Source organism: Schistocerca americana, chromosome 2 (genome assembly GCF_021461395.2).
Source record: "Schistocerca americana isolate TAMUIC-IGC-003095 chromosome 2, iqSchAmer2.1, whole genome shotgun sequence".
In the NCBI taxonomy this organism is placed as follows: domain Eukaryota; kingdom Metazoa; phylum Arthropoda; class Insecta; order Orthoptera; family Acrididae; genus Schistocerca; species Schistocerca americana.
The window spans coordinates 105,454,750-105,480,040 of record NC_060120.1 but is presented as its reverse complement, the minus strand read 5'-3'; the positions used below and the strand labels follow the sequence as shown (position 1 = coordinate 105,480,040).

The window sequence follows — 25,291 nt, the reverse complement described above, 5'->3', positions numbered from 1 at the left end:
AAGGAAAGTCAAACGGAGAAACTTGACTCCAGAGAAAGAGAGAAAGAAAGATTCCATGAAAACTCCTGGGCCTCGTCAAAGAAACCAGCGAGCGCTGAAGGCGTCACAGCCACCTATATGAGCACATGGATAGGGAAAGTCACCCGATTCGAAAAAGGATTGCCTTTTATGGCCACGTGAAACGAATCATTGGTTCAAATGGCTCTGAGCACTATGGGACTAACATCTGAGGTCATCAGTCCCCTAGAACTTAGAACTACTTAAACCTAACTAACCCAAGAACATCACATACATCCATACCCGAGGCAGGATTCGAACCTGGGACCGTAGCGGTCGCTCCGTTCCAGAGCTTTTTTTTTTTTTTTTTTTTTTTTTTTTTTTTTAGGACTGCGTCAGTGATTTCAAATATAAAACAACACGTTGTGCTTGTCTACTTTAAGCTCCAATTAATTTGATCGTTACTGGCTGAATATAATGCATTGAGTCTGACGAACTATAACTCATATCTCTGCTAGTACCTCTACCTCGCACTTACATGCTCCGCAGAGGCCCGCGTACTTAACCGGCTGGTCTAGAGCTTCCTCTAGAAAGAATGTGGAATGTGGTGAAAATTGCCTTATCCCCAATCTACAATATATTTTCAGAATGAGTCAGTATTCAAAATCGGCCAGGTTTGTGAGTGACTGCTATTCTAGTGAGGAAACGTAATCGGAAGGACGAATTGAATGTGTGACAAGAAACTTGACCCTTTGAATACCAGTGGTTTGTGCCTGAAACTACCGTTTCTTTTACTTCTTTTACCAGTACCTTTCACGCGAAACCACCAACGCCATTGCAAGACAGAGACATCTACTGGTACACTAACGTACTTCTACGAATGTGGTGCATTGCAGAAGTCACAGAGCTCTAACAACAGACGGCATGTAGAGCATTCTACGTGACTAAAGAAGGCTGACTTCTTTTTGTAGTGATCACATTGAGGAGAGCATTGACAGCTCAAGTAAATGCATGAAGTTAGTTTTAACGTAAATTTTACTTTGTAGTACTGCTTTTATGAGTGGTTTTGAAATGAAATCAGTGGAGCAGTATGTACTGTTGATATAAATTTATTACACTGTACGCCTACTTTTGCTTGTTATTTACGACTATAATTTATTTTAGGCATTATGAGTTCAAGGTAGTTTATAGAAGTGGGATTGCGTCTTGGAAAAATGCAAAATTGCTTTTAAATGTATATCGTGAAATGATGGGTGGTTGAAAACAATGTCACAGAGATTCAAAGTGAAACCACTTTGAAAACAATTGGTTATGTATATTTTATCAATTTCTTCTTGTATGCGTTGCTTAGTATGATGATGAAGGCCAATTTTGTGGAAAAAATTATTTTATTTTATGTTTGTAAGTGGAACTCAAATGGTTAAGTGAGAAGTGTCCTGTTTAAGTGACCTGATGAAAAATACGCCCCGAGGATTTAATTTTCGTCACTGTCTTATCACCAGGCTATATTTCGGGAAGTCTGAACTGCATACAAAACGCAGAGATGTATCTGCTGCGACAAAATACTCTAGTAACTTACTATATCGCGACGTAATTGCTTGTGTATCTTCTTCTTAGTGGTGTAGGGCCACGAAATTTCTATTAGCTTTGTACTTACGAAAACTGCAATGAATATTAGCTACAAGGCACTTTGTTTAACTAATATGAGCATTTTAATGGCAATGTTATTTCAAAGAAAACTACATTTTAAGAAGAGAAGTGGTTGTGTTGTTTCTTGAAACTAGAGAAAGGAAGAAATTGCCCAGACGAAGTAATAATGAGAGGCGAATCTAACAAGTTAGACGTAGGATTCGCGCCAAGAAATGTTGTGACGTTAGGGTCTTTTACAACCTCTTGTAGCGTGTCTGTAATGCAGTGTATCTGTAAAGACTTCCCATTATCCCTTGGAATGACATTTCTACCAAGCAGCTGGGCGCAGTGGTCTTTCTGGCACTCCACACTCGCAGACTCAGCGCTTATGCCGCATTATAGGAGACTCCGATGATTCATACACCGTTAAGGGTTCGCCGCGTTGCCTAACTGTTACTGTTCGGACTTCCCAGACGTAAAGACCCCAGCGAGCGCAACTTCACGGCGTAGGAAGCTGATGCAAGCAGTGTTCTTATTATGTATTATTACCCTCATACTCCGTTAGATAGTACCGCATTTTTTTCTGGACGTAGCTACATGCCCTTCAATCTTATTTCACCTTAGCGGAATCTTCTTGTACCTTGTCATATGTTCCGACGTCAAATCAATGATCGCGTTTGTGGATACTGATGTCGCATTATTTGGTTATACAGAGATACGTATTTTCATTAAAATTAATTTCAGGCATCTCCAGAACACAGACCACTGTTGTGGACTCGATGCTGAAGCTTCCCTCGTGCTGTTTTCTCTTCGCCGCTTCCATACACTGCTTAGTGAAAACAAACCTATATGCCATTTCCTCCCCCGTTCGAGTCACGATGTGTTGCTAATACAGTGCCGCTACGTTGACACTATGCTCGCGCGCGCTGGAGCTTTAAGTCAACAAGGAAACGCCATGTCTGCAGCAAACCTCTGCAGGGACATGGCAGTAACCCCGCCTATTCCAGCGCCTGTAAACGTTGTACTCCGACCATAAGATGTCTGCCTTGAAGAAGTACGGCTCGTTTTGGAGTTATTTCGGGTACAATACGTTCGAAACGTTTTATTTTCAATGTTTTCCATTCGTTCTCTTTGCTACAAAATCGATTATCTGTTGATCCAGAGTCCTTTAAGAGTTCCACCAATTTTTCTCCAAAGGAAAACGCGTTGTAGTGCTGCCATTTTCGCCAACCGTGCAGTTATCTACGTCCAGCTGTGTGTTAATGATCCCCTAAGAGTATAAATCAAAAATCAATATTTAGGGAACATAAAAGGACATGAGGTGTGGTGTCACCGCCAGACACCACACTTGCTAGGTGGTAGCTTTAAATCGGCCGCGGTCCATTTAGTACATGTCGGACCCGCGTGTCGCCACTGTGTGATCGCAGACCGAGCGCCACCACAAGGCAGGTCTCGAGATACGGACTAGCACTCGCCCAGTTGTACGGACGACGTAGCTAGCGACTATACTGACGAAGCCTCGCTCCTTTGCCGAGCCGATAGTTAGAATAGCCTTCAGCTAAGTCAATGGCTACGACCTAGCAAGGCGCCATTAGTAACATTGCATGTATCTAAAGAGTCTCACTTGTATCGCCACAATCTCCAGATGTACCAAAAGGATGAATAAAAGTTAAGTATTCCGGAAGCTACGTACTTTTCTTTATAGCACTCATTAGGTATCCTGTTTCAGACCTCACGCCCATCTGCGTGAGCGTAGCGCGTGCCTTTCGGCTTCCTCTCATTGTGTCTAGGCTGTCTTGTCTAGACACAACATGAGGCAAATAGTCTGCACTGTCATAGCAAAAATGGCTCTGAGCACTATGGGACTTAATATCTGAGGTCATCAGTCCCCTATAACTTAGAACTACTTAAACCTAACCAACCTAAGGACATCACACACATCCATGCCCGAGGCAGGATTCGAACCTGCGACCGTAGCAGTCGCGCGGTTCCGGACTGCAGCGCCTAGAACCGCGTGGTCACCTCGGTCGGCTACTGTCATAGCACAAACATCCATAACACACTTACCCCAGTCCACTCCACGCTGCTCCTGGCAAAATCGAAAATGCACTACAGGGCAAGTAGGTACATACTGTTGACTTTATTTCTCGTTAACATTGGATAGCTGAGTTGTTGTCTCGGTTGTCGTCGTACAATGTTTCAGTCTTAGAGTTCGCGCACCAGTTATTCTTCTAAATTTCTTTAAATAACATTACAATAAAAACTCAAGAACCTCCATGAGCTCTCTTAAGTATGTGTATTTAGGGCAATGCAGGAAAGAGTTTATTTGTATTTCTTCACTTTCAGTGTTACCAGCAATACGGAAAAATGAGAAGAAATCTGATGCAATTTGCTGTGAGATGTTCATTCAACATACTTTTGTCGGCAAGGTTGTGACGGCATTGCTCTCCTCTCAGACGTCACTTGCTCTAATAGATAGTCTGCTGTGCTGTCCTCCAATTCTAATCATCCTAATCATCCTCATCATCATCGTATCTGAAGCATGTCCAAATGTAACTTGTGAGAAGTTATTATCTATAAACCAGTGAACACTTCAGTAATTCCAGTGAAAATTTACTCTGGTAGAATCTCCCAGAACTGTGACATAAGTTAAAGCAACGTCGCTGAGGATGATTTCAATTGTCTCTGCATTTTCATTTTGTCTTACCTTGACGGTATCTTGTACAGAAGAGATTTATGTTAAGTGTAATTTTGCTTGCATAATAATTATCTATCTCATCACAACTAACCGGGTTTATTATTTCAAAAGGATAACCATCATATCTCCTTACCATTTAATTAAATTTATACTGTATCTTTTAAATGTGTTTCTTTCAAAAAGTAGGGGCTCTCAGCAGATTTTTCGGAGGCGGACGACCGAACACTTTTCGTGACGAAACTTCCTGGCAGATTAGAACTGTGTGCCGGACCGAGACTCGAACTCGTGACCTTTGCCTTTCGCGGGCAAGTGCTCTACCACCTGAGCTACCCAAGCACGACTCACGCCCCGTCCTCACAGCTTTACTTCTGCCAGTACCTCGTCTCCTATCTTCCAAACCTTACAGAAGCTCTCCCGCGAACCTTGCAGAACTAGCACTCCTGAAAGAAAGGATATTGCGGAGACATGGCTTAGCCACAGCCTAGGGGATGTTTCCAAAATGAGATTTTCATACTCCGCTGCAGAGTGAAAATCTCATTCTGGACTATTCGTGATCTTTGGTTAACTGCCTTACAATAGAAAGTCAGAATCCCTTGAGATATTTTATGCGATCATTTCCCTTTCTGTGTGTGACATTTTATTATGAAAATCGTGTGAGTCTCATCCGTTATCGCTTTCGAACAATGAAGCCGGACAGCCTCCTCACCGGCCGGCTGCAGTCCCAATTAAAATAGAACGTCCAATAATGGACCAGGACGCGTTCCTGTTAAAGCAACAGAATTTTTAATGAGCCGCACTGCACAGCGCGATTTAAAGAGCCTGTCCATCACTAGTGCGGGTTGCCTTCACTGCGCGACTGTTGAGTATGAAAAACGACGTCTCTTCTCAGCTTCTAATTAAGGTCGTCCTTTGAGAAACCTTCCCAGTGAATATCTCTTTGAGAGACATAAGGTAACCCCATAGTTCAACTGTTGCGAAAGACAGATCTACCAATTTCTACAAAGAATCCAGTAACCCTACGTACACATAAACTACGTATGAGCCATTGGCTATGAATGGTTTAAATGGTTCAAATGGCTCTGAGCACTATGGGGCTTAACTACTGTGGTCATCAGTCCCCTAGAACTTAGAACTACTTAAACCTAACTAGCCTAAGGACATCACACACATCCATGCCCGAGGCAGGATTCGAACCTGCGACCGTAGCAGTCGCGCGGTTCCGGACTGAGCGCCTAGAACCGCTAGACCACCGCGGCCGGCTCACCTGAACAGCTGCAGATAATGCTGACGAAGTTGACGATCAAAGTAGGCTTAATTGGAAACTGAAATTCCTGTAAGAAGTATAGCGTCCCCGGTGAAATAATACGAAAAGACTTAAAAAGCGGTATTTATAAAGAAGAGGCATTTAAAACTTGAATAATATAGATTTTTTATCATGTAGCCGTATTGTAATAATTTCTCTGTGTAAGTTTCGAGTGCAAAGAAATATAAAAAAATGTTCTAAAGAGACGACAAGATACGCTCTTCTATTAACTTTTTGGTCGTCTTCACTTCTTCTCTTGTCTTGGTTGCGTGTAGACGGACATCTTGCGAGTGCTGGCAAATGTAAGCATATTTGTACTAATTAAGCACATAATATATTGATTTAATATCATTGTTCACTTTTAATTTGTAAGAGGTGATACCGATTTCATGTCCGCCTTCCTTTGAATTAACCTGCGATCGAATAATTTACAGTTCAACAATCGCAGCGGCCGATGCAGCCAGCGACGCCATTACGTGGCGATATTAACTTATAAAAAGTTAGCGGAAGCGAAAAACTCGCCCGCTATTAACATGATATACATTTTTCTCCACAGCCGCCCGACGTTGCAGAAAATACGTAGCTTTAAGATTCTTATTTTCAGTACAACAGCCGAGAGCCAGAGCCAGGACTCCGACTACAATGCAATGGTTAACGGAGGTAAGAAAAAGTACTCTCGCGCGTGTGTGGGCCGTAATTGCAATTAATAACTAAGGATTTTTTGCTTTAAAGTGAAGTGACTAGCCGAGGAAATTAATATGAAAAGTTTATTCCATTGTTCAACTTATATGCCCATGTTTTAAGATTCAGCGAGTCTAACATTCATTAACATAACAAATAATTTATGATTAATGTTGTTAAAAAGCAGAACTTCACGAAAGCATTTAATTGTAAATCAAAATTGAATGAAATATTTTTATTAAGGCCCACAACGTAAGTCGGCAACAATCAAAATAATAATATATTAAATTAGGATCGCCGACGGACGCGAGATAAGCTAGAAAAGTACTTTCTGCATCCTGCTCATGTGGGAAGAGACATGGTCTGTTTCAGCAATGCGAAATTTTGATTGATGAAAATGTTGCTTACTTTCTCACCCTCTTTCAAGATTGGCCCCATAGCAGTTGAAGCAGTTTCGGATGCTTAGGCCTAATAATCGCAATGTGGAGTTTTTTGGGCGTTTGCAAGCTTTATGAAGAACATTGAGGATTACGCTCCTGGTGTGTGAATTCACTGCCCCATTCGTTTCTCACGTTTTATTCTAAGGAGAGAACTGTGTAACAGGAAGAGGGTGGAAGGCGTTCTGAAATGTTACTGACGCTCTTTGGTGTTGAAGGTGTCGCTGAAATTTTGTAAACTTGACAAAATCCTGAACTACCGGTGCTACAACCATACAGGCTACAGAAGTTGACCCAGCAAGAAAAATAGTGAGTGCACCATTTTACGTCTACGGAATCGGCAGCCTACACGACTACCATTTCTGACAAGAAAGAATCGGGTTATTCACGTCCCGGGTCTGAAGACGGTCGCTTGGCCCCTGCTAGCTTTTGTTTCCCTCAGTGTCGACCTGAAATCTTCCGTCAGCCATCAATATCTCAGCCCAGTGATGAACAGCATGAAGCCAGGCTAAAAAAGGCAAAGATTTCGCGGCACCAAAAGCCTCACTTACATTCAGTCGTTGAGAAACATCTACTGTTACATATGAAAACGATTATCCACGTAACCTTTACATAATTAGAAACAAAAACATCGAAGAACGCCAAACACCTATGAGCTAAACTTAAATGCAAAACTCAGTGAAACAAATGTTTAGAAAACAAATTGAGTATTTTCATGAGGTTCGAGACCAGGAGAACTAATAATGAAATTTAACAAGCACAGTTGCAACGCAACCGGATTACTAGCTAAAGATACTCACCCTACTGCGCAGTTTCTCCCTGAGGAACGGCTTGAAGAGCGCGAAGACCATGTTGAAGATGTAGGGCTGGTTGACCACGTGGAAGCCCTTGACTCGTAGGGGTACCGCGTCCTGTCAACAGAGGGCAACGTGTCACCCGCCAGTCATCGAGACTCCAGCACGAGGTCACTGCTCGCGCGTCACAGCGGTGTCGGCCGTTTGCATACAATAACGCCATCTGCATAGCCACTTGCCTGGGAATGTAGGCTCAACTGGGACTGCACGTACATAAGACCACAGCCGCTGATAACTCTCCCTTACATGAGATCGACGAAAGTAGGAAGCACAAAAATCTCGAGGGAGATTCAGGAATACAGAAATACAAGTCACTTAGGAAGGAAATAAACAGAAAGTGCAGGGAACCTAAGACAAAATGGCTACATGAAAAAGTGAGGAAATCGAGTAAGGAGTGACTGCTGGTACGTCTGACTCAGCATATAGGAAAGTGAAAACAGCCTTCCGTGAAATTAAAAGCAATGGCGGTAACATTAAGAGTGCAACGGGAATTCCACTGCTGAATGCAGAGGAGAGAGCGGATAAGTGGAAAGCGTACACTGAAGACCTCTACGAGCAGGAGAACTTGGCTTATGACATGATGGAAGAATAAACGGAAGCCGATAGGGAAGAGAAGGGATCCAGCATTAGAATCGGAATTTAGAAGAGCCTTTGGCGATTTATGATGAAGTAAGGCAGAAGGATAGACAACGTTTCATCGGAATTTCTAAAATCTTTGGGAAGATGTGTCAACAAAATCATTATTTACGTTGGTGTGTAGAACGTATGAGACTGGCGATATACCTTCAGATTTTGGGGAAAGTATCGTACACACTATTCCGAAGGTAGCAAAAGCCGACAAGTGCGAGAATTATCGCACAATCAGATTAACAGCTCACGCATCTAAATAACATGACAAGAATGATATACAGAAGACTGGAAAAGAAAAATGAGTATTTGTAAGATGACGATCATTTTGGCTTCATGACAGGTAAAGGCGCCAGAGAGGCAGTTCTCACGGTGCACTTGATAGTGGAAGCAAGACAGAAGAAAAATAAAGACATGCTCAAAGGATTTGTCGACCTGGAAAAAGCGTTCGACAATGTAAAATGGTGCAAGATGTTCGAAATTCTCAGAAAAACAGCAGTAAGCTGTAGGAAAAGATGGGTAATCAATATATATTATAAAATTATACAATGTGCGTGCCGCTAAAACTCAGAAACGAATCCCGATACGATCAGGGGAGTTATATGGTGCGGCAGCCCTCTATTCCCCATCCATGAAGCAGGCTTTTCACGATATGAGGGCTGAGAAGTTTCGCCCTCTAGAACATTCGACATGTTCAGGAATGTTTGGAAACTCTCTGGAATATTCAGGAAGATTACAGAATGTTCCGGAACATCCCACATCATTGTGGAACATACCAGAACGCTCTCGAATGTTGTGGAATGTTCATGAACAACGTGGACCATTCGAAGCGTTTTTGGTATGTTCTGGAAATCGCCACTGTGGGGCTACCTATTGGTAGCAGTATATAAAGTAAGACCCGTCGTGGGTTCGAATGTCAGTTTCTTATCAGTGATGAAGGGAGCAACAGAAGAAGTAGTGCAGTATGAGAATAAAAACAAACGGTGAAGTGTGAGTAGTCGAAGCTATACACTGCCTGAATATAAATTGGAAATAAAGTGTGGAAAGTGCGTAAAGCGTACTTAGTGTATTTGTTAATAACAAGGTGACCTGATTTATGTTTTAGACAATGCCGAAACGTAAAAGAGGAGGAATCTCGACAGTTCTGAAGCAAAATGGCGAGAAGAAACAGCGAAAAAAGCAAAACACATGGTATCCACATATGCCGCTCAGTGTACCTATAAAATTATATGGTTGTATGAATTTCATAACATATGACGTCATAAACATTAATCACTAGGCCAGATGCTGTGTGGTACGGGCGTGGAAGAGCAGCTGTAAATAAATACCTTGGCAATGCCGGGTTTCTCCGAAAGTATACGATATGTACAAGAACCAAAACAAAACAATGAGACTGGAAGACCAAGAACGAATTGCTCTGATTAAAAAGGGTGTAAAGTGAGGTCTTTTGCCCCCTACTTTTCAATTTACACATCGAAGAAGCAATGACTGAAATAAAAGAAAGGTTCAACAGTGGAATTACAATTCAATGTGAAAGGATATCAAGTAAGAAGGAAAGAAAGAAAGAAAGATAGAAAAGAAACACACACACACACACACACACACACACACACACACACACACACACACACACACACACACACACAAGTACATATTTCTTCTGATTCTGTTCAACACTAGCTGTTGTCTGGGCTGCATCACTCAAAAAACACACATCACCTACCTGTAATCTGTGAAGATACTCTGTATGATTACGCCTTTGTTACCAATCGACAATATGCTACAGTATTTGACTACTTTCTGAAATCATCCCTATTCGAGGTTTATACCAGTAATACTAAACAAATTTCTGATGCTACTACTGTATCCACTGTTGCTACGAACCAACTGTTGCAGATTGTCCTTCGAACGGAATACAAAACAAATTTTAAACAATGTAGATACTGTCTCAGTAATTACGAACGTAACAGTAGCGAAAAATGTATTATGGGTCAGAAGTTCGGAAAATGAGAAAGAGAGGAAAAGATCATCTGATATCCAAGAAGGGAACATAATGGAAGCGATTGGAAAGGAAGAGAATAATATGTTATGACCGCTTAGAATGAATCGATAACTGTGCCAAAGGAGGAACTGGTGTTATATACCTAGACAGGAAAAAGATAATGAAGTCACCTAAAAGATGGATGACTTGTGAAGGAAGCTTTGAACTGCATGGAGCTCAAAGAGGGGAAACAGGCGAGAGAACGGTTTTTTGTTATTACCGAGATGAAGAAAGAATTTGTTACAGAATTATTACAACAACAACAAACTAGTACCACCACCACCACCACCACCACCACCACCACCACCAGACTAATCTTTGCTGGTGAATTTTCACCAAGATAACTATCTATGCAGTGCCACTGGTTGGTGTCACCATCACAGTATGTTCCTCACAAAATTCTGTTCATGAAACATATTTGGACAGTTTATCATGCATTAATAAAGTAAAGTGAGAAAGAAAGAAAGAAGCGAGAAAGAAAGAAAGAAAGAAAGAAAGAAGCAAGAAAGAAAGAAAGAAAGAAAGAAAGAAAGAAAGAAAGAAAGAAGCGAGAAAGAAAGAAAGAAAGAAAGAAGCGAGAAAGAAAGAAGCGAGAAAGAAAGAAAGAAAGAAAGAAGCGAGAAAGAAAGAAAGAAAGAAAGAAGCGAGAAAGAAAGAAGCGAGAAAGAAAGAAAGAAAGAAAGAAAGAAGCGAGAAAGAAAGAAAGAAAGAAAGAAGCGAGAAAGAAAGAAAGAAAGAAAGAAGCGAGAAAGAAAGAAAGAAAGAAAGAAGCGAGAAAGAAAGAAAGAAAGAAAGAAAGAAGCGAGAAAGAAAGAAAGAAAGAAAGAAAGAAAGAAAGAAGCGAGAAAGAAAGAAAGAAAGAAAGAAAGAAAGAAAGAAAGAAGTGAGAAAGAAAGAAAGAAAGAAAGAAAGAAAGAAGCGAGAAAGAGAAGGAAAGAAAGAAGCGACAAAAAAGGAAAGAAAGAAGCGAGAAAGAGAAGGAAAGAAAGAAGCGAGAAAGAGAAGGAAAGAAAGAAGCGACAAAAAAGGAAAGAAAGAAGCGACAAAAAAGGAAAGAAAGAAGCGACAAAAAAGGAAAGAAAGAAGCGACAAAAAAGGAAAGAAAGAAAGAAAGAAGCGAGAAAGAAAGAAAGAAAGAAAGAAAGAAGCGAGAAAGAAAGAAAGAAAGAAAGAAAGAAGCGAGAAAGGAAGAAAGAAAGAAAGAAAGAAAGAAGTGAGAAAGAAAGAAAGAAAGAAAGAAGCGAGAAAGAAAGAAAGAAAGAAAGAAAGAAGCGAGAAAGAAAGAAAGAAAGAAAGAAGCGAGAAAGGAAGAAAGAAAGAAAATAAGCCAGCAAGGGAAGAAAATAAGCCAGCAAAGGAAGATAATAAGCTAGCAAGGGAAAAACCAAACAAGGTTAGACTTCACGTACAATAGGAGAGTTCATTTGTGACAGCCCAAGGTCAGACGGGAAATACGTGGAAGAAAATCGGCCACGTCCTTTCGAAAGAACTACCCCATTATTTGCGATAAGCGTTTTAGGGAAACCACAGTAAAACTGAATCTGGAAAATGAACTGCCGTCCTTTCGTATAAGAGTGTAGTCCTACGGCGCCGACTCACTCGGTAATGAAAGCAGTTGAGCGCCAAGTCGTGAGGCGTAGCAGGCTCGGTTGTTACTGACCTGCAGCCAGTCTATGATGCGCTTGGCGAAAGACGGCGTGAACTGGGAGACCTGCTGCAGCGAGAGGCCGTCCATGTCGAAGATGACGACGCCGCCGGCGACCTGCGTCTCTGGCTCCCAGAGTGCCGCCTCCAGGTACAGCACGGCGCCCTTGAACACCTCCTCCAGGCTCACCTTCTTGTGCTTCCACTTCTCTGAAAAGCACCAACAGGCGCGCGGTCAGCGGCCGGTGGCAGGGTACTCGAGCACTCGAGCTGAGTGCTTCGTGGTCCGCTTTTGTTTTGTTAGGGAAATAGGGAGGGCTGAGCAAACTATACTCGCGTTTGACATTCCTGATAATCCACAAGCTGCATACAGTGTCCAGTTAGTTCGAACAATCATGTGATATTTGACTCGTGCGGTGCTAATAGAAGTGGTTCGGAAGAAACTACTCACTAGTCTCAACAATAAGCTATAGCTCTGCTTAAAATTTGACAGTTTCGTGGAACACTAGAGAAAATAGCATTAAATGATACCACTGCGCGAACTCCTGTTGTATTTAAACAAAATTACGAGTTTTCATACGGTAATGGTATGTGTGGATATATACGTATTTATGCCCATTTTTAAGTAAAAGAAACAGGCAAAGACGAAAATGTCCACCCAAAATTGTTACTTAACTGAACTCTCTACAATATTTTATTTGTTAACGAGACACAGTAATGATTTACCAAATAGGTTGCAGACGAGCAATTCAATACTTGTTCACGTATCAGAATAACAGACAGAAACGTTACCACATTTTAATCAGTTTCAGAGGAAGACTGCAACATTCATATGAAACAAGACAGTCAATCAAGAATTAAACGCCGAACACACGAAATTGATCGTAATGAAGTGACTGTAATTTTTATTGCGAGAATGAATTATAGGTCCAAGACCAGTCTTGCGACAGTACCAACAGACCTCAATAGATCGCGGGACGAGCGAAAGCTCGAGAACGAGACAGAATCAAGATTGCAATCTTTTATTTATTTATTTATTTATTTATTATTTGCCACTGTAACGTATAACCTATGCCTCAGAAGATATTTCAGTCCGTGTTTCAGTTATTGTTATTATTAAATACCATAGCGCGTTAAAAACGCTAAGACAGGTGGTTGTGATAGTACCAACAAAAGTCGGTAGAGCAAAGGCCGTTCGAAAGATCGACCGGAACCCGAGATTTCCCGAACTGTGACGTAACTTGTACGAACAGTTCAAGTCGTGTTGAAACACAGCCCTAGAAATAGAGACCCGTTTTATGCTATCAAGACGTTTTGGGTACTATTCGCAAACATACTGCATGTAATACAGGAATTTACAAATACTTAATGAAGCAAAACGTTCGTCTGAGCTTTATCAAACCGCGTTTCAAAGATGTTCCGCCATTGTCAATAAACTTAGTTATACCTGGTATTTCCTTATGTTTTCGACCTAAAACAAACTCTAGCGAAGGAAATTTCGGAAAAGCGTACAATGCTATCCTCAGCGACCTACCAGGCAGTCCCAAACAAAACAACTGCTGATCATTTGTTAACATACGCTATAAGTGTCCGTTGAAACAAATCTCAGTGGGTAAGTAACATAGGGGCAGTGAACTAATATTTCAAGGAAAAAATATATCATTAAAAATACAGAAAAACTAAATCTACCACTAAGAATTTTGGTTTGGGTGGTAGTAGTGTCTTTTATAGCAAACGCAGAAATATCTGACAAACGAACGTCCTGTCAAAGAAGGAAAGGCCTGATTGGGAAACGAGTGAAGACGTAATACAAGATCGACAGCTTTAAGCCATTGACCGTACAAAAAATTACAAAAAGAATTTCAACACTTCTTTAACTTAGACTTCGAAGAAAAAGAAAAATGAAAAGCAACGATAACAGTGGGTACTTGTAGATGCCAGAGACACATTGTGTGTGGTAATTAAGACAATCAAGTCAGGACGCTGACAAGATCGAAATCATAATTCATTCAACTTGGGGATTAATTTATTACTATGATACCTAGTGTACTGTCTACTGATAAACGTTCTTGCGGTTGTACTGAATGGTTACGCACAACTAGCCTGTAGTTTTCAGTGTCATTTCTGAGGACGTGCAAGACATTTCATTAATGTGTCAGTCGCCTTTGCAAGCTGGAAAATATCTGTACGCCTGCGACAGCATGAGTTAGCTAGTTTGTTCCGAAACGCTGCGCATAAAAATGGGACTTTCCGGGGTCTTATTCTTTGGATTCTATTGGTGATACAACGGTAGGGTGAAGTGCCTTCGATATCCTTTGGGGGTAGGGTCCATTTGTGTTCTCATCAGAAGGATCGGCTTTGTGTCATTATCCTGCAGCACAGGTAAACTATGAGTGTTACAAACTTCTCCCGTCTTAGGCAAATGGAGCAAATCGGTTTTTGCGTTATATGTGTACTATGGCGCGCCTTAAGGAACTTCAAAAACGGAGACACCATTTAGTTCATGGACGGTTCCTGAGAAAACCGAGCCGCCCATTCCTAAGGGCAAAGCTCAGCAAATCGCTTTATTTTTTTACGATATTTTCCAAAAATGCCGATCTCGAATAGCTCTGCATATCTTTTTTGGATCTTTATTATTTTCCGAGATACAAATGTTCAAACTTTCCCTGCTTGTACACACAAAATACGCACGGAATATCCGATGTGAGGCAAACACGTCGTCCATAAAGTGACGTAACACGAAGAAACATGCTGTAAGGTGTCTCCGTGATCAGCAGAAGGGTTCTGGAAGCCCCCTTGTTGTAATATTGAAGCTCATGAAAAATTTTTTTGCACGTAAAATGCTGTCCGAAGTGTAAAAATAATTTTACGTTATTTCAGTTTAACCTAAGTAAACCATCAAAATTTTACTAAGCCATAAAGTTCTTCTTACATGAGTGACATGCCCTGCTGTTACAAGGAAAAGAAGGGAACCAGTGGAGAATGTACAAAAAAGGCTAATATGCTCGTGTGTGAAAAGACAGACTGAAAAGTGGGACACCAGTTTCCTTATTCAACCTCCCTCAGCACCTTTCAAAATTCTCGCAAAGGTTTTGGCATGCCTACATGTTCATGCATTTTTTTTTATTCTGAGAGAGAAGACAGTGGTAGTTCAAATGGCTCTGAGCACTATGGGACTTAACTTCTGAGGTCATCAGTCCAGTGGCAGTGGGAAAGACAAGGAAAAGTAATAAATACTGGAAGATGGCAGACAGTGGTTGTGGTATAAAAAGAGCGAAGGAGACAATGGTAGTGTGAGAGAAAGAGACACAGCGGCAGTTGAACATCGATGACAGTTACAGAACAGTGCTAGGAGAAGAGTGGAGGAGACAGTGCCAGCCAGAGAGAAACAAGGAAAAACAAAGTGGAAATGGGTGAGAGGCAATGATAGTGGAGGAGTCTGACAACGACAAAGAGAGAGGGGGAGAGAGAGAGGGGGGGAGAGAGAGAGAGAGAGAGAGAGAGAGAGAGAGAGAGAGAGAGAGAGAGAGAAGAGACAGTAGCAGTTGGAAGAAATGAATGAGGTAGTAGCAGTAACAGAGAGCAGGGAGACACAGTGAGATGAGACTTTAGTAGTAGGACAGAACGAAGGAGAATTGCTGTGAGACATAAGGACATACGGCAGAGAGAGAGAGAGAGAGAGAGAGAGAGAGAGAGAGAGAGAAAGAGAGGGGGGGGGCAAGTGGGAGCGAATGTGTACGAGCAACCTACAGCGATGGATTAGTGTGTGTGAGCGAGCTACTATTAGAGAATGAGACGCGACATACGAGTCAAAAAGAGCGCAAATGTGTTCGCAGGCCAAATTTTTTTAGAAAAATTTCTAAAGCTTCTGAGAAAGGCAGAATGAGGCAGGCGGTACCTCATTTTTCAGTCTGAATCTTTTAAAACGGAAGCAAGTTAGTCTGTCAGATAGGAGCATTTCTTCGCTGTAAGAGGATACTAAAACCGGCATCAGAAGGTTGCCCGATGACGGGAGTAAGAAAACAACCTACAAGAAAAAACTTTCGTTACTGTTAGACCCAATATGTATTATGTTACTATATATATGACTCGTTCTTTGCGCTGGCTGTTAGAAATGTCAAACGATATGTTCTTAAGACAGACTGTGAAATGGAACATTTGGACCGTCGTACACGATCTACATCTACATCTACATCTATACTCCGCGAGCCACCTTACGGTGTGTGGCGGAGGGTACTTATTGTACCACTATCTGATCCCCCCTTCCCTGTTCCATTCACGAATTGTGCGTGGGAAGAACGACTGCTTGTAAGTCTCCGTATTTGCTCTAATTTCTCGGATCTTTTCGTTGTGATCATTACGCGAGATATATGTGGGCGGTAGTAATATGTTGCCCATCTCTTCCCGGAATGTGCTCTCTCGTAATTTCGATAATAAACCTCTCCGTATTGCGTAACGCCTTTCTTGAAGTGTCCGCCACTGGAGCTTGTTCAGCATCTCCGTAACGCTCTCGCGCTGACTAAATGTCCCCATGACGAATCGCGCTGCTTTTCGCTGGATCATGTCTATCTCTTCTATTAATCCAACCTGGTAAGGGTCCCATACTGATGAGCAATACTCAAGAATCGGACGAACAAGCGTTTTGTAAGCTACTTCTTTCGTCGATGAGTCACATTTTCTTAGAATTCTTCCTATGAATCTCAACCTGGCGCCTGCTTTTCCCACTATTTGTTTTATGTGATCATTCCACTTCAGATCGCTCCGGATAGTAACTCCTAAGTATTTTACGGTCGTTACCGCTTCCAATGATTTACCACCTATGGCATAATCGTACTGGAATGGATTTCTGCCCCTATGTATGCGCATTATATTACATTTATCTACGTTTAGGGAAAGCTGCCAGCTGTCGCACCATGCATTAATCCTCTGCAGGTCCTCCTGGAGTACGTACGAGTCTTCTGATGTTGCTACTTTCTTGTAGACAACCGTGTCATCTGCAAATAGCCTCACAGAGCTACCGATGTTGTCAACTAAGTCATTTATGTATATTGTAAACAATAAAGGTCCTATCACGCTTCCCTGCGGTACTCCTGAAATTACCTCTACATCTGCAGATTTTGAACCGTTAAGAATGACATGTTGTGTTCTTTCTTCTAGGAAATCCTGAATCCAATCACAAACCTGGTCCGATATTCCGTAAGCTCGTATTTTTTTCACTAAACGTAAGTGCGGAACCGTATCAAATGCCTTCCTGAAGTCCAGGAATACGGCATCAATCTGCTCGCCAGTGTCTACGGCACTGTGAATTTCTTGGGCAAATAGGGCGAGCTGAGTTTCACATGATCTCTGTTTGCGGAATCCATGTTGGTTATGATGAAGGAGATTTGTATTATCTAAGAACGTCATAATACGAGAACACAAAACATGTTCCATTATTCTACAACAGATTGACGTAAGCGAAATAGGCCTATAATTATTCGCATCTGATTTATGACCCTTCTTGAAAATGGGAACGACCTGCGCTTTCTTCCAGTCGCTAGGTACTTTACGTTCTTCCACGATACGGCATCCCAGGAGCCTCGTGCACAACTTTTACAGCTGCGAAATTCTATGTAGGAGCCTACTGAACTATAGTAAACTGAGTACATTGTCAGACCATCTACAGTGTCTGTCCTTGTCATTGGATAACTTTCAAAACCGTACGTCGCTTGAAAAGTATGTTGGCTCCCTCTTGTGTAGAAAGCACGTAATTTTGATTATTAGTGACATATCATCCAGGAAATACAAAATGTCAGATTCAAATAGCATCGTGTGTGTGTGTGTGTGTGTGTGTGTGTGTGTGTGTGTGTGTGTGTGTGTCGTCCAGTCTCTTAAGTGTAGCAATTACTTGTCAGCTTCCTCCATATATCTCTGAAAGCAGTTAGTTCATGGTCATTCAGCGTACGCGTTCTTAAGACACAGCACTGATATTGTAGCCGTAACGGCGACCCATGGCAAAACCGAGGCAGAAAATTGAACGGAAACCTTAACGAAGTCCAACTACTGCCTTTGCAACAGCGGTTTCACTTCGCCAGTGTACATCATGTCGCACCACAACAGCACGAGGACTACAGCTGTTATCGAAGGACAGTGAAAACAACATATGTACATACGTTATTTCAAAGTGATGTCCTACACAACAGCTATCACCGAAATTAACATATAAGCGTTACTGACGTGTTGACATCTTAACGGAGAGACTCTCAACGACTGAAGCCATGATAAATATGTGTTTGGAAATGCACATTGGAGGAACAGCGTTGAAAAGACAGATTGATTTTGTATTAAATTATTACTTAGTAGTCGATACTTTAACAGTATATCCGGCTCTGGGAGCTAGTGTCCTTGTATCAGAGTGGTGTTGTTGTTGATGTGGTCTTCAGTCCTGAGACTGGTTTGATGCAGCTCTCCATGCTACTCTATCCTGTGCAAGCTGCTTCATCTCCCAGTACGTACTGCAGCCTACATCCTTCTGAATCTGCTTAGTGTATTCATCTCTTGGTTTCCCTCTACGATTTTTACCCTCCACGCTGCCCTACAATACTAAATTGGTGATCCCTTAATGCCTCAGAACATGTCCTACCAACCGATCCCTCCTTCTACTCAAATTGTGCCACAAACTCCTCTTCTCCCCAATTCTATTCAGTATCTCCTCATTAGTTATGTGATCTACCCATCTAATCTTCAGCATTCTTCTGTAGCACCACATTTCAAAAGCTTCTATTCTCTTCTTGTCCAAACTATTTATCGTCCACGTTTCACTTCCATACATGGCTACACTCCATACAAATACTTCCAGAAACGACTTCCTGACACATAAATCAATACTCGCTGTTAACAAATTCCTCTTCTTCAGAAACGCTTTCCTTGCCATTGCCAGTCTACATTTTATATCCTCTCTACCTATTTAAGACGACTACATTCCATTATCCTCGTTTTGCTTTTGTTGATATTCATCTTATACCCTCCTTTCAAGAACATATCCATTCCATTCAACTGCTCTTCCAAGTCCTTTGCCGTCTCTGACAGAATTACAATGCCATCGGCGTACCTCAAAGTTTTTATTTCTTCTCCATGGATTTTAATTCCTACTCCGAATTTTTCTTTTGTTTCCTTTACTGCTTGCTCAATATACAGATTGAATAACATCGGGGAGAGGCTACAACCCTGTCTCACTCCCCTCCCAACCACTGTTTCCCTTTCATGCCCCTCGACTCTTATAACTGCCATCTGCTTTCTGTACAAATTGTAAATAGCCTTTCGCTCCCTGTATTTTACCCCTGCCACCTTCAGAATTTGAAAGATTATGGGTTTGAAATTCTTCAAGCATAAAAAATTAATTTTGTTTCAAGCTTAACGTTCAGTACCACATACTTCTTGTACCAGTCATTTCTCCATTTTTGTGGTTGTGTCGTTAATGCTTCATTGTAACGGTAGTGGACACCACTTCGTGTATAAGACTGTGGCACTGGAGGACTGTAATTCGCATGTACCACAACTACAGAAGTGTGAGAAAGCCCACATTGTAGGTATGTTTGAAAAGTGGAACACCTTAAACTTTAAAATGGAATTTAGTATCCAAACGCTTCTTCCTTGGCGTATTAAAATAATTTTGCGGCAGTTTGCATTAGAAAGGTTTATTTCCTATTAGAATTAACTTTATGTAGACACAGTTGTGGACATTCCCCACAAATTCCATAATGGATGAAGGAAAATTCAGTGTTTTAAACGACACAGTCGAGTAGCGTTAACATTTAATTCTGTACTCACGTTGTATTAAATGAATGCTCGTTCCTGAACACATGCCGTATTATACAGTTCATCCGTGGCAGCGTGAAACTAGTTGATTTTTTCTTTCTATTTTTCACTTGCCTCAGTTTCTGAGAGCTTTTTATATGTGATAACGCCAAAGTCGCCTGATTCTGTTCACACTTTTACCTTCAAGTCGCCGTACAACTGCCTAGTGGTGTCCTATCACGTGTCTAACGAACTCATGTTTGTGGGTCATAACCAATAAGATCAAGCCAGTGAAGCTTTGCGCTCTTCACACCGACTTCGATTTAAAGTCTGGTTTACCAGACTCATAGAATTAAATATAAGATCCTCTTGAGATTGGAACTTTCTCAACAGTTCATAGCAGTTTTTTTTTTCGACAGATTGAACAACTGTAACAGAGTTTCTTATATAACCACAATCAGTTACAGCTATGGAGGTAAAAATATGGGGAAGGTGACATTACGTCACGAACTTGAAGCCTATGTCCGCCATCTTAACTAGCACAAAACATCAGGTTCACCGCAATGACACTTCCCCGTGACGTCACTGACTGTGTCGTACTACTAGAGCATTCAAGAAAGGAGAACGTTCGAAATTGCCTTCCTGATTCTATGTTATTCATGTAAGCTCTATAACTGAGCGCACGCGACAGAAATAATGAACAAGAAGCACTCGTAAACAGTAGTCTGCTAATGTTTTGGGCTACATAAAACGGCGCCCACGCTGCTGCCAAAACAACGTACAGCGTTAAGTCTGTAGTGCCACCTCACTTCTTCGTTTTACCTCCAAGGTTGTAAAACTAACAATTTTATCGTTGACCTGAGATACTCACTGCCCAACTCAATGACGAGAATGCGACGGCCGTGTTGGTCCCTCCTGGGCAGCACCTGCATGATGTCATGGTCGAACAGGTTCTTCTCCTTTGAAGGTATCAAGCCTTTGTACAGCTCCGCGTTTTTAACCTTGAACTCGTAGTACCGCTTCACCTGAAAGTAGAAAGAATCTCTCAGAAGGCCTGTCGATGCACCAAACATTACACGATGCTTTTTATTAGCCACTTTCTTTTATTTATCAAAGAAGTAAGTGTTTCTAGTCCAACCTAACAACGGAGAAAATGTACCGACGGTGGCTGACACACGTCACACCAAGTAACTGTGTCTGCAGCTGGCTGTTCCACTAATCGTATTACTGGCCAACATATGACCCAGAAGAGAGTAATCGTCGTGCACAGTAGAAGCAGTCATTAGTGCGCAGTGTGTGACAACTTTAACAAAAATCGTAAGAGACTTTGCATTCAAGTGGCGTCAAATAGGAAAATAACATCAGCTCTTGTGTCAGGCGAGTAAATAAAAAGCTCTCCGACTGGTCATGTAAAATATCACCGAGGTCGGACATAAGGGTCATGAACGAGTTACTACTTAAAAACTGGTTATTTGGGATTCCTTGCACCTCTTCCAGTGACCTTCGTAATATTCATGCTGTTAGTTTAAATTAGCATTTTCGTAGACTCTACTGTCCAGTTACAAGCGCGTGCCCATTTTCAAGTCCATACATGGATGTGGAGGGTGTCGTCCTCTTGAGTATAGGGTGGTGAAAAACAGCCTGGTAATATCAGAGAAGAGTAAGGAACATAGAATCTAACAAAACTTGCATATCATCAAAGATGGGAAACGCAGCAATGTGGAGCTACGTCCACAAAACGACAGCATCTTAACGAAGATCGCGCAGAAGTTTATAGGTGTCTGTGGCAGGTCCATTTGTTCGCCTAAACTGCTACTGTTTATGCTGGGGTTTTTGTGCTCCACACTTGTTACAGTATTTCGATCATTTGCTGTAAAAATATAATTCTAGAAAAAAATATTTTATTTTTCACCGTTGTCTTAGTTCACACTTCCTGATGTAATGTTTGTACTTGATGGAACAAAAATTCATTTTCTCTGTACACTAGCGAAAACTGAAACATGTCGCCCTTAGATTTCATTATTGATAAAGTTTCAGCCAAAAAGTACCACATGTCTAACATCTTACTGCAGTGCCATTTCTGCACTACCGTGTATCATCTTAACAGATTAAAGGCGTCAAGGTACTTTCAGCCTAGTTTGATTTAATGGCAGCGTTTCACCCTAGATTTCACAGGAAACTCGCGTCAAACTTAACCAACCATGGGCAAGCGATTCAAGTTTTTCCAGCTTTCCCTATTCGGTTGGAACCACTCTCTTCAACTGATTTAATCAGCATCTGCGCTCTTTTGCGCATCAGATGTTATCTGGAACAAGTCAGTTTAAAGGCACAAAATTCCACTGCTTGTCGTTGATTGGCTGTCGTTTCATGGCCGTAGCTCCATCCGACGGTGCCTTCCCTGCCACATCACTATTTTTGTCTTAATCGTTAATTACAGTGTTCGTAGGAAAAGACTAGGATATCAAAGCACAACTGCTGGCAAACTGACACTGGCAAAGCAGGAGCGGACAGATAAAAAAAATGTATCACATGCGTCAGAAGTACAAAAGTGCTTTATCGAGAAATGGAAACTTGAGCGTCGGTAGCTCTCAAGCAGCAATATTAGGACTGCGTCTAAGAAAATAGGCATATTTATGAAAAACAACATACAATGAATTTGGAGGTTTTGAGAATACTGGGGAGGGAATGGAATTTCATACTTTTCATTCTTAGGCAGTGTCGTATTAGCTGTAGAGATCAAATGACAATTCATTACCGTTATGTGGTGTAGCTTGGAATAGTCGGCTTACTGAATGTTACAAGAGGGAGCGGAAAAGGTCAGGTACATCATCGATATTTAACTTGTTTATTGAGGAAACAACGAAGGGGAGTAGACGACTACCAACGTCTAAAGTTGTCAGAGAGAAAATGGGATGATACGGCTCCCTGATGACGTAGCAGTGGTCACAAGCTGGATAGAAATTGAGTTGGATGCGTGCTGGAATAGAAGGTGGCACAGCTCTTGGGTGTACTATGCACAATCAGAACGGCGCTTAGGTGACGATGTGCTCACCCAACGGACTTGGTGGGTGGCTGAATAGTTACTTTGGAAAAGAAATGGATGAATTCTTCTGCATTAAAGGTAAAAAGTATACACAGAGAAAATTCAGGCAAGGTATAGTAACATGAATTGCACAGAATGAACTGCGGAGAAGTTCTTTCGCAACGGCACTGTTGTGTAGAACATTCTCGGACAACCTGTCAGTCGGTCAGTCCATCCGCACCGTTTCCGACCGCTGCGCAGACCATCAACGGCATATTAAAAATCTAGAAGTAGGGAAATTTGCAGCTGCTGAGCAAAGCATCACAAAATACTGTTTAACGAACGAATGTTTTGTCCCAGGCTGCTACATACTGGGATTCGATAAAGTAAAGAGGCTGTAGAAATAAGAATGTGAGAGAGAATGTTCAACCGTGACAGCTGATATAATCTTAGTGGTGCGTGGCGGCGAGCTCTCGATACAGAAAAGAGCCAGAGATACTCATCGCCATGTTTACGCTACGAAGGGAGAGGGGCTGCTACTGTCACAGTCGTTGATACAACCTGCGACAGCATTACGCAATACCGACCAATCAGAAGCCGTCTTTGGGCTGTATAAGGCCACTCCAGCAGCAGTTTTGACAGTCAGTTGCTACTGCCGAAGACGATGGGGGGAATCGTCGAAAGCTCGAGGTTTTACTCTGAACTGACGTGGCAAGAAGTCCGAGAATGTTTTGTATAGAGCAAGTGCTTTCTGTAAAAATCAGCAGCTGCGAACATCAGATGATGTTGGATAGCAAGATGATAGATGACGGGAAACAAATGTTGTGATCGAGTTAGCAATGAAGCAGCGAGTGAACGAGAAGAAATACCTACATAGGCTAGGGCTTAGTTATCAGAAGTGGCGGGATAAATATTTTCGAAACATGCATGCTTTGATGTATGCATTTTCGTTAGGTGCACCATTTTCATCATATAAAAACAAAAAACTGTTTCACTGATAATACGCTAGCAATGATTTTTCATTTAGCTTTTATTATTGAACAAGTGGAAATAAAATTTAGCGAAATTATTGATGAAACGATATAAATACGTCGGAAAGTGTAACGGAATAGCTTTGTAAAAATTACAAAATCAAGCAAAAATTTTCAGTAAAAACAGGTGCCTCTAAAAGTGGTAGACACTGAACCAGGGCTAAAGTAAATTAGTCTGGACCTTTTAATTGGGATATCTTTACTACAAGAAAGTGTAAAAATGGTTCAAATGGCTCTGAGCACTATGGGACTTAACTGCTGAGGTCATCAGTCCCCTACAACTTAGAACTACTTAAACCTAACTAACCTAAGGACAACACACACATCCATGCCCGAGGCAGGATTCGAACCTGCGACCGCAGCGGTCACGCGGTTCCAGACTGTAGCGCCTAGAACCGCTCGGCCACTCCGTCCGGCCATGAAAGTGTAGCCTCCGCATTTGTTGTACATTAGAGTTCGTGACGGTGGTTAGTAAAATCTTTGCACATAGTGTGGACAAGAAATAACAAAAAATGTTGTGTCTCGTTGTAAATTTTTCCAGGGATCGTCTTACTTGCTGAAGGTCAAATGAAATCACATCGTGTGTGGACGGAGGGAGGCGAACGCGTGCGCACTCACCAGTGCTGCGGCGGACTCCGGGTAGTACTTGCAGGGCCTCAGGAAGCGGATGCACCAGGCGTCGTCGTCCAGGGGCAGCTTGAAGTCGGTCTCCTCTGGAAAGGAAAAACACGGCGTTAGCGCTGGCTCAGCGTTCCGGCTACGTGGCCTTGCTACGCACTGCGTGACGCACCCGCGCCGCGCCGCAGTGCACTGCACGGCTACGTGCTGCCGTAAACGCCGTCAGCTACTTCATGTGACGGCCGCTTCTTTTTAAAACACTTCAAAGTTTAGCCTGGACACACAATAATATGACAGCTTCTTGATTCATTGTCTACACAAATATGCACAAAGTGAAAGAATTGCAATGACTAGCTGTCCAGGCTGAAAGACAAACTGTTATTGCTAATCACATCAATTTTCCGCATATTTTGCAATATAGTGAAAACTGATATGAGTATACTTATACCAGTCGATAATTACAAGTAACTGTTCGAGAACTCTGACAATCATCATCAATATAATCTTTTTTCATTACTCGAAAAAGAGTTATTCGTATCGTGTCCTATACAGCTCTGCGCATCCAGTGATTTAATAGTAACAAGGAGACGGCACGACCGTGGGGTCGGGGATTTGTCCGCAATTTTGTGTGGTGAAAGAGGACGCCTAACACCTCAGGTGGTTAAAATATTAGCACGCACTACCCGGAAAATCCAGGGAAAAATCGATCCAAAGTTTCTTAGGTGCCTTATGAGTATAAAATGTTAGTCCACTGCCGAGCCGCCGTCTGGCCTCCGTGTTTAGGGCTCGGATTCTTACGCCAGATATCTCGTGTTCGATTCTTCCTCTGGCACTTTTTTTTCCTTCTGTTTCATTTTCTTTGGTTATTCCACTAATTATTCAGAAAGTTTCCCAAACCTACGTTATCTTTAACAAATTAGTTTCATTATTGAA

The 25,291-nt window shown here is 41.8% G+C and overlaps 1 protein-coding gene across 1 annotated transcript in view; it reads right to left on the bottom strand.

Moving 5' to 3' along the window:
* LOC124595825 (clavesin-1) overlaps window positions 1-25,291 on the bottom strand; it is a 104,313-nt gene that overhangs the window by 6,117 nt on the left and 72,905 nt on the right. Inside the window, exons 3-6 of the mRNA XM_047134721.1 lie at window positions 24,359-24,453; window positions 20,559-20,712; window positions 11,928-12,121; window positions 7,546-7,656 (exon numbers count right to left, since the gene is read on the bottom strand). Coding sequence (XP_046990677.1) covers window positions 7,546-7,656; window positions 11,928-12,121; window positions 20,559-20,712; window positions 24,359-24,453 — 554 coding nt within the window. The remainder of the gene's footprint in view (window positions 1-7,545; window positions 7,657-11,927; window positions 12,122-20,558; window positions 20,713-24,358; window positions 24,454-25,291) is intronic.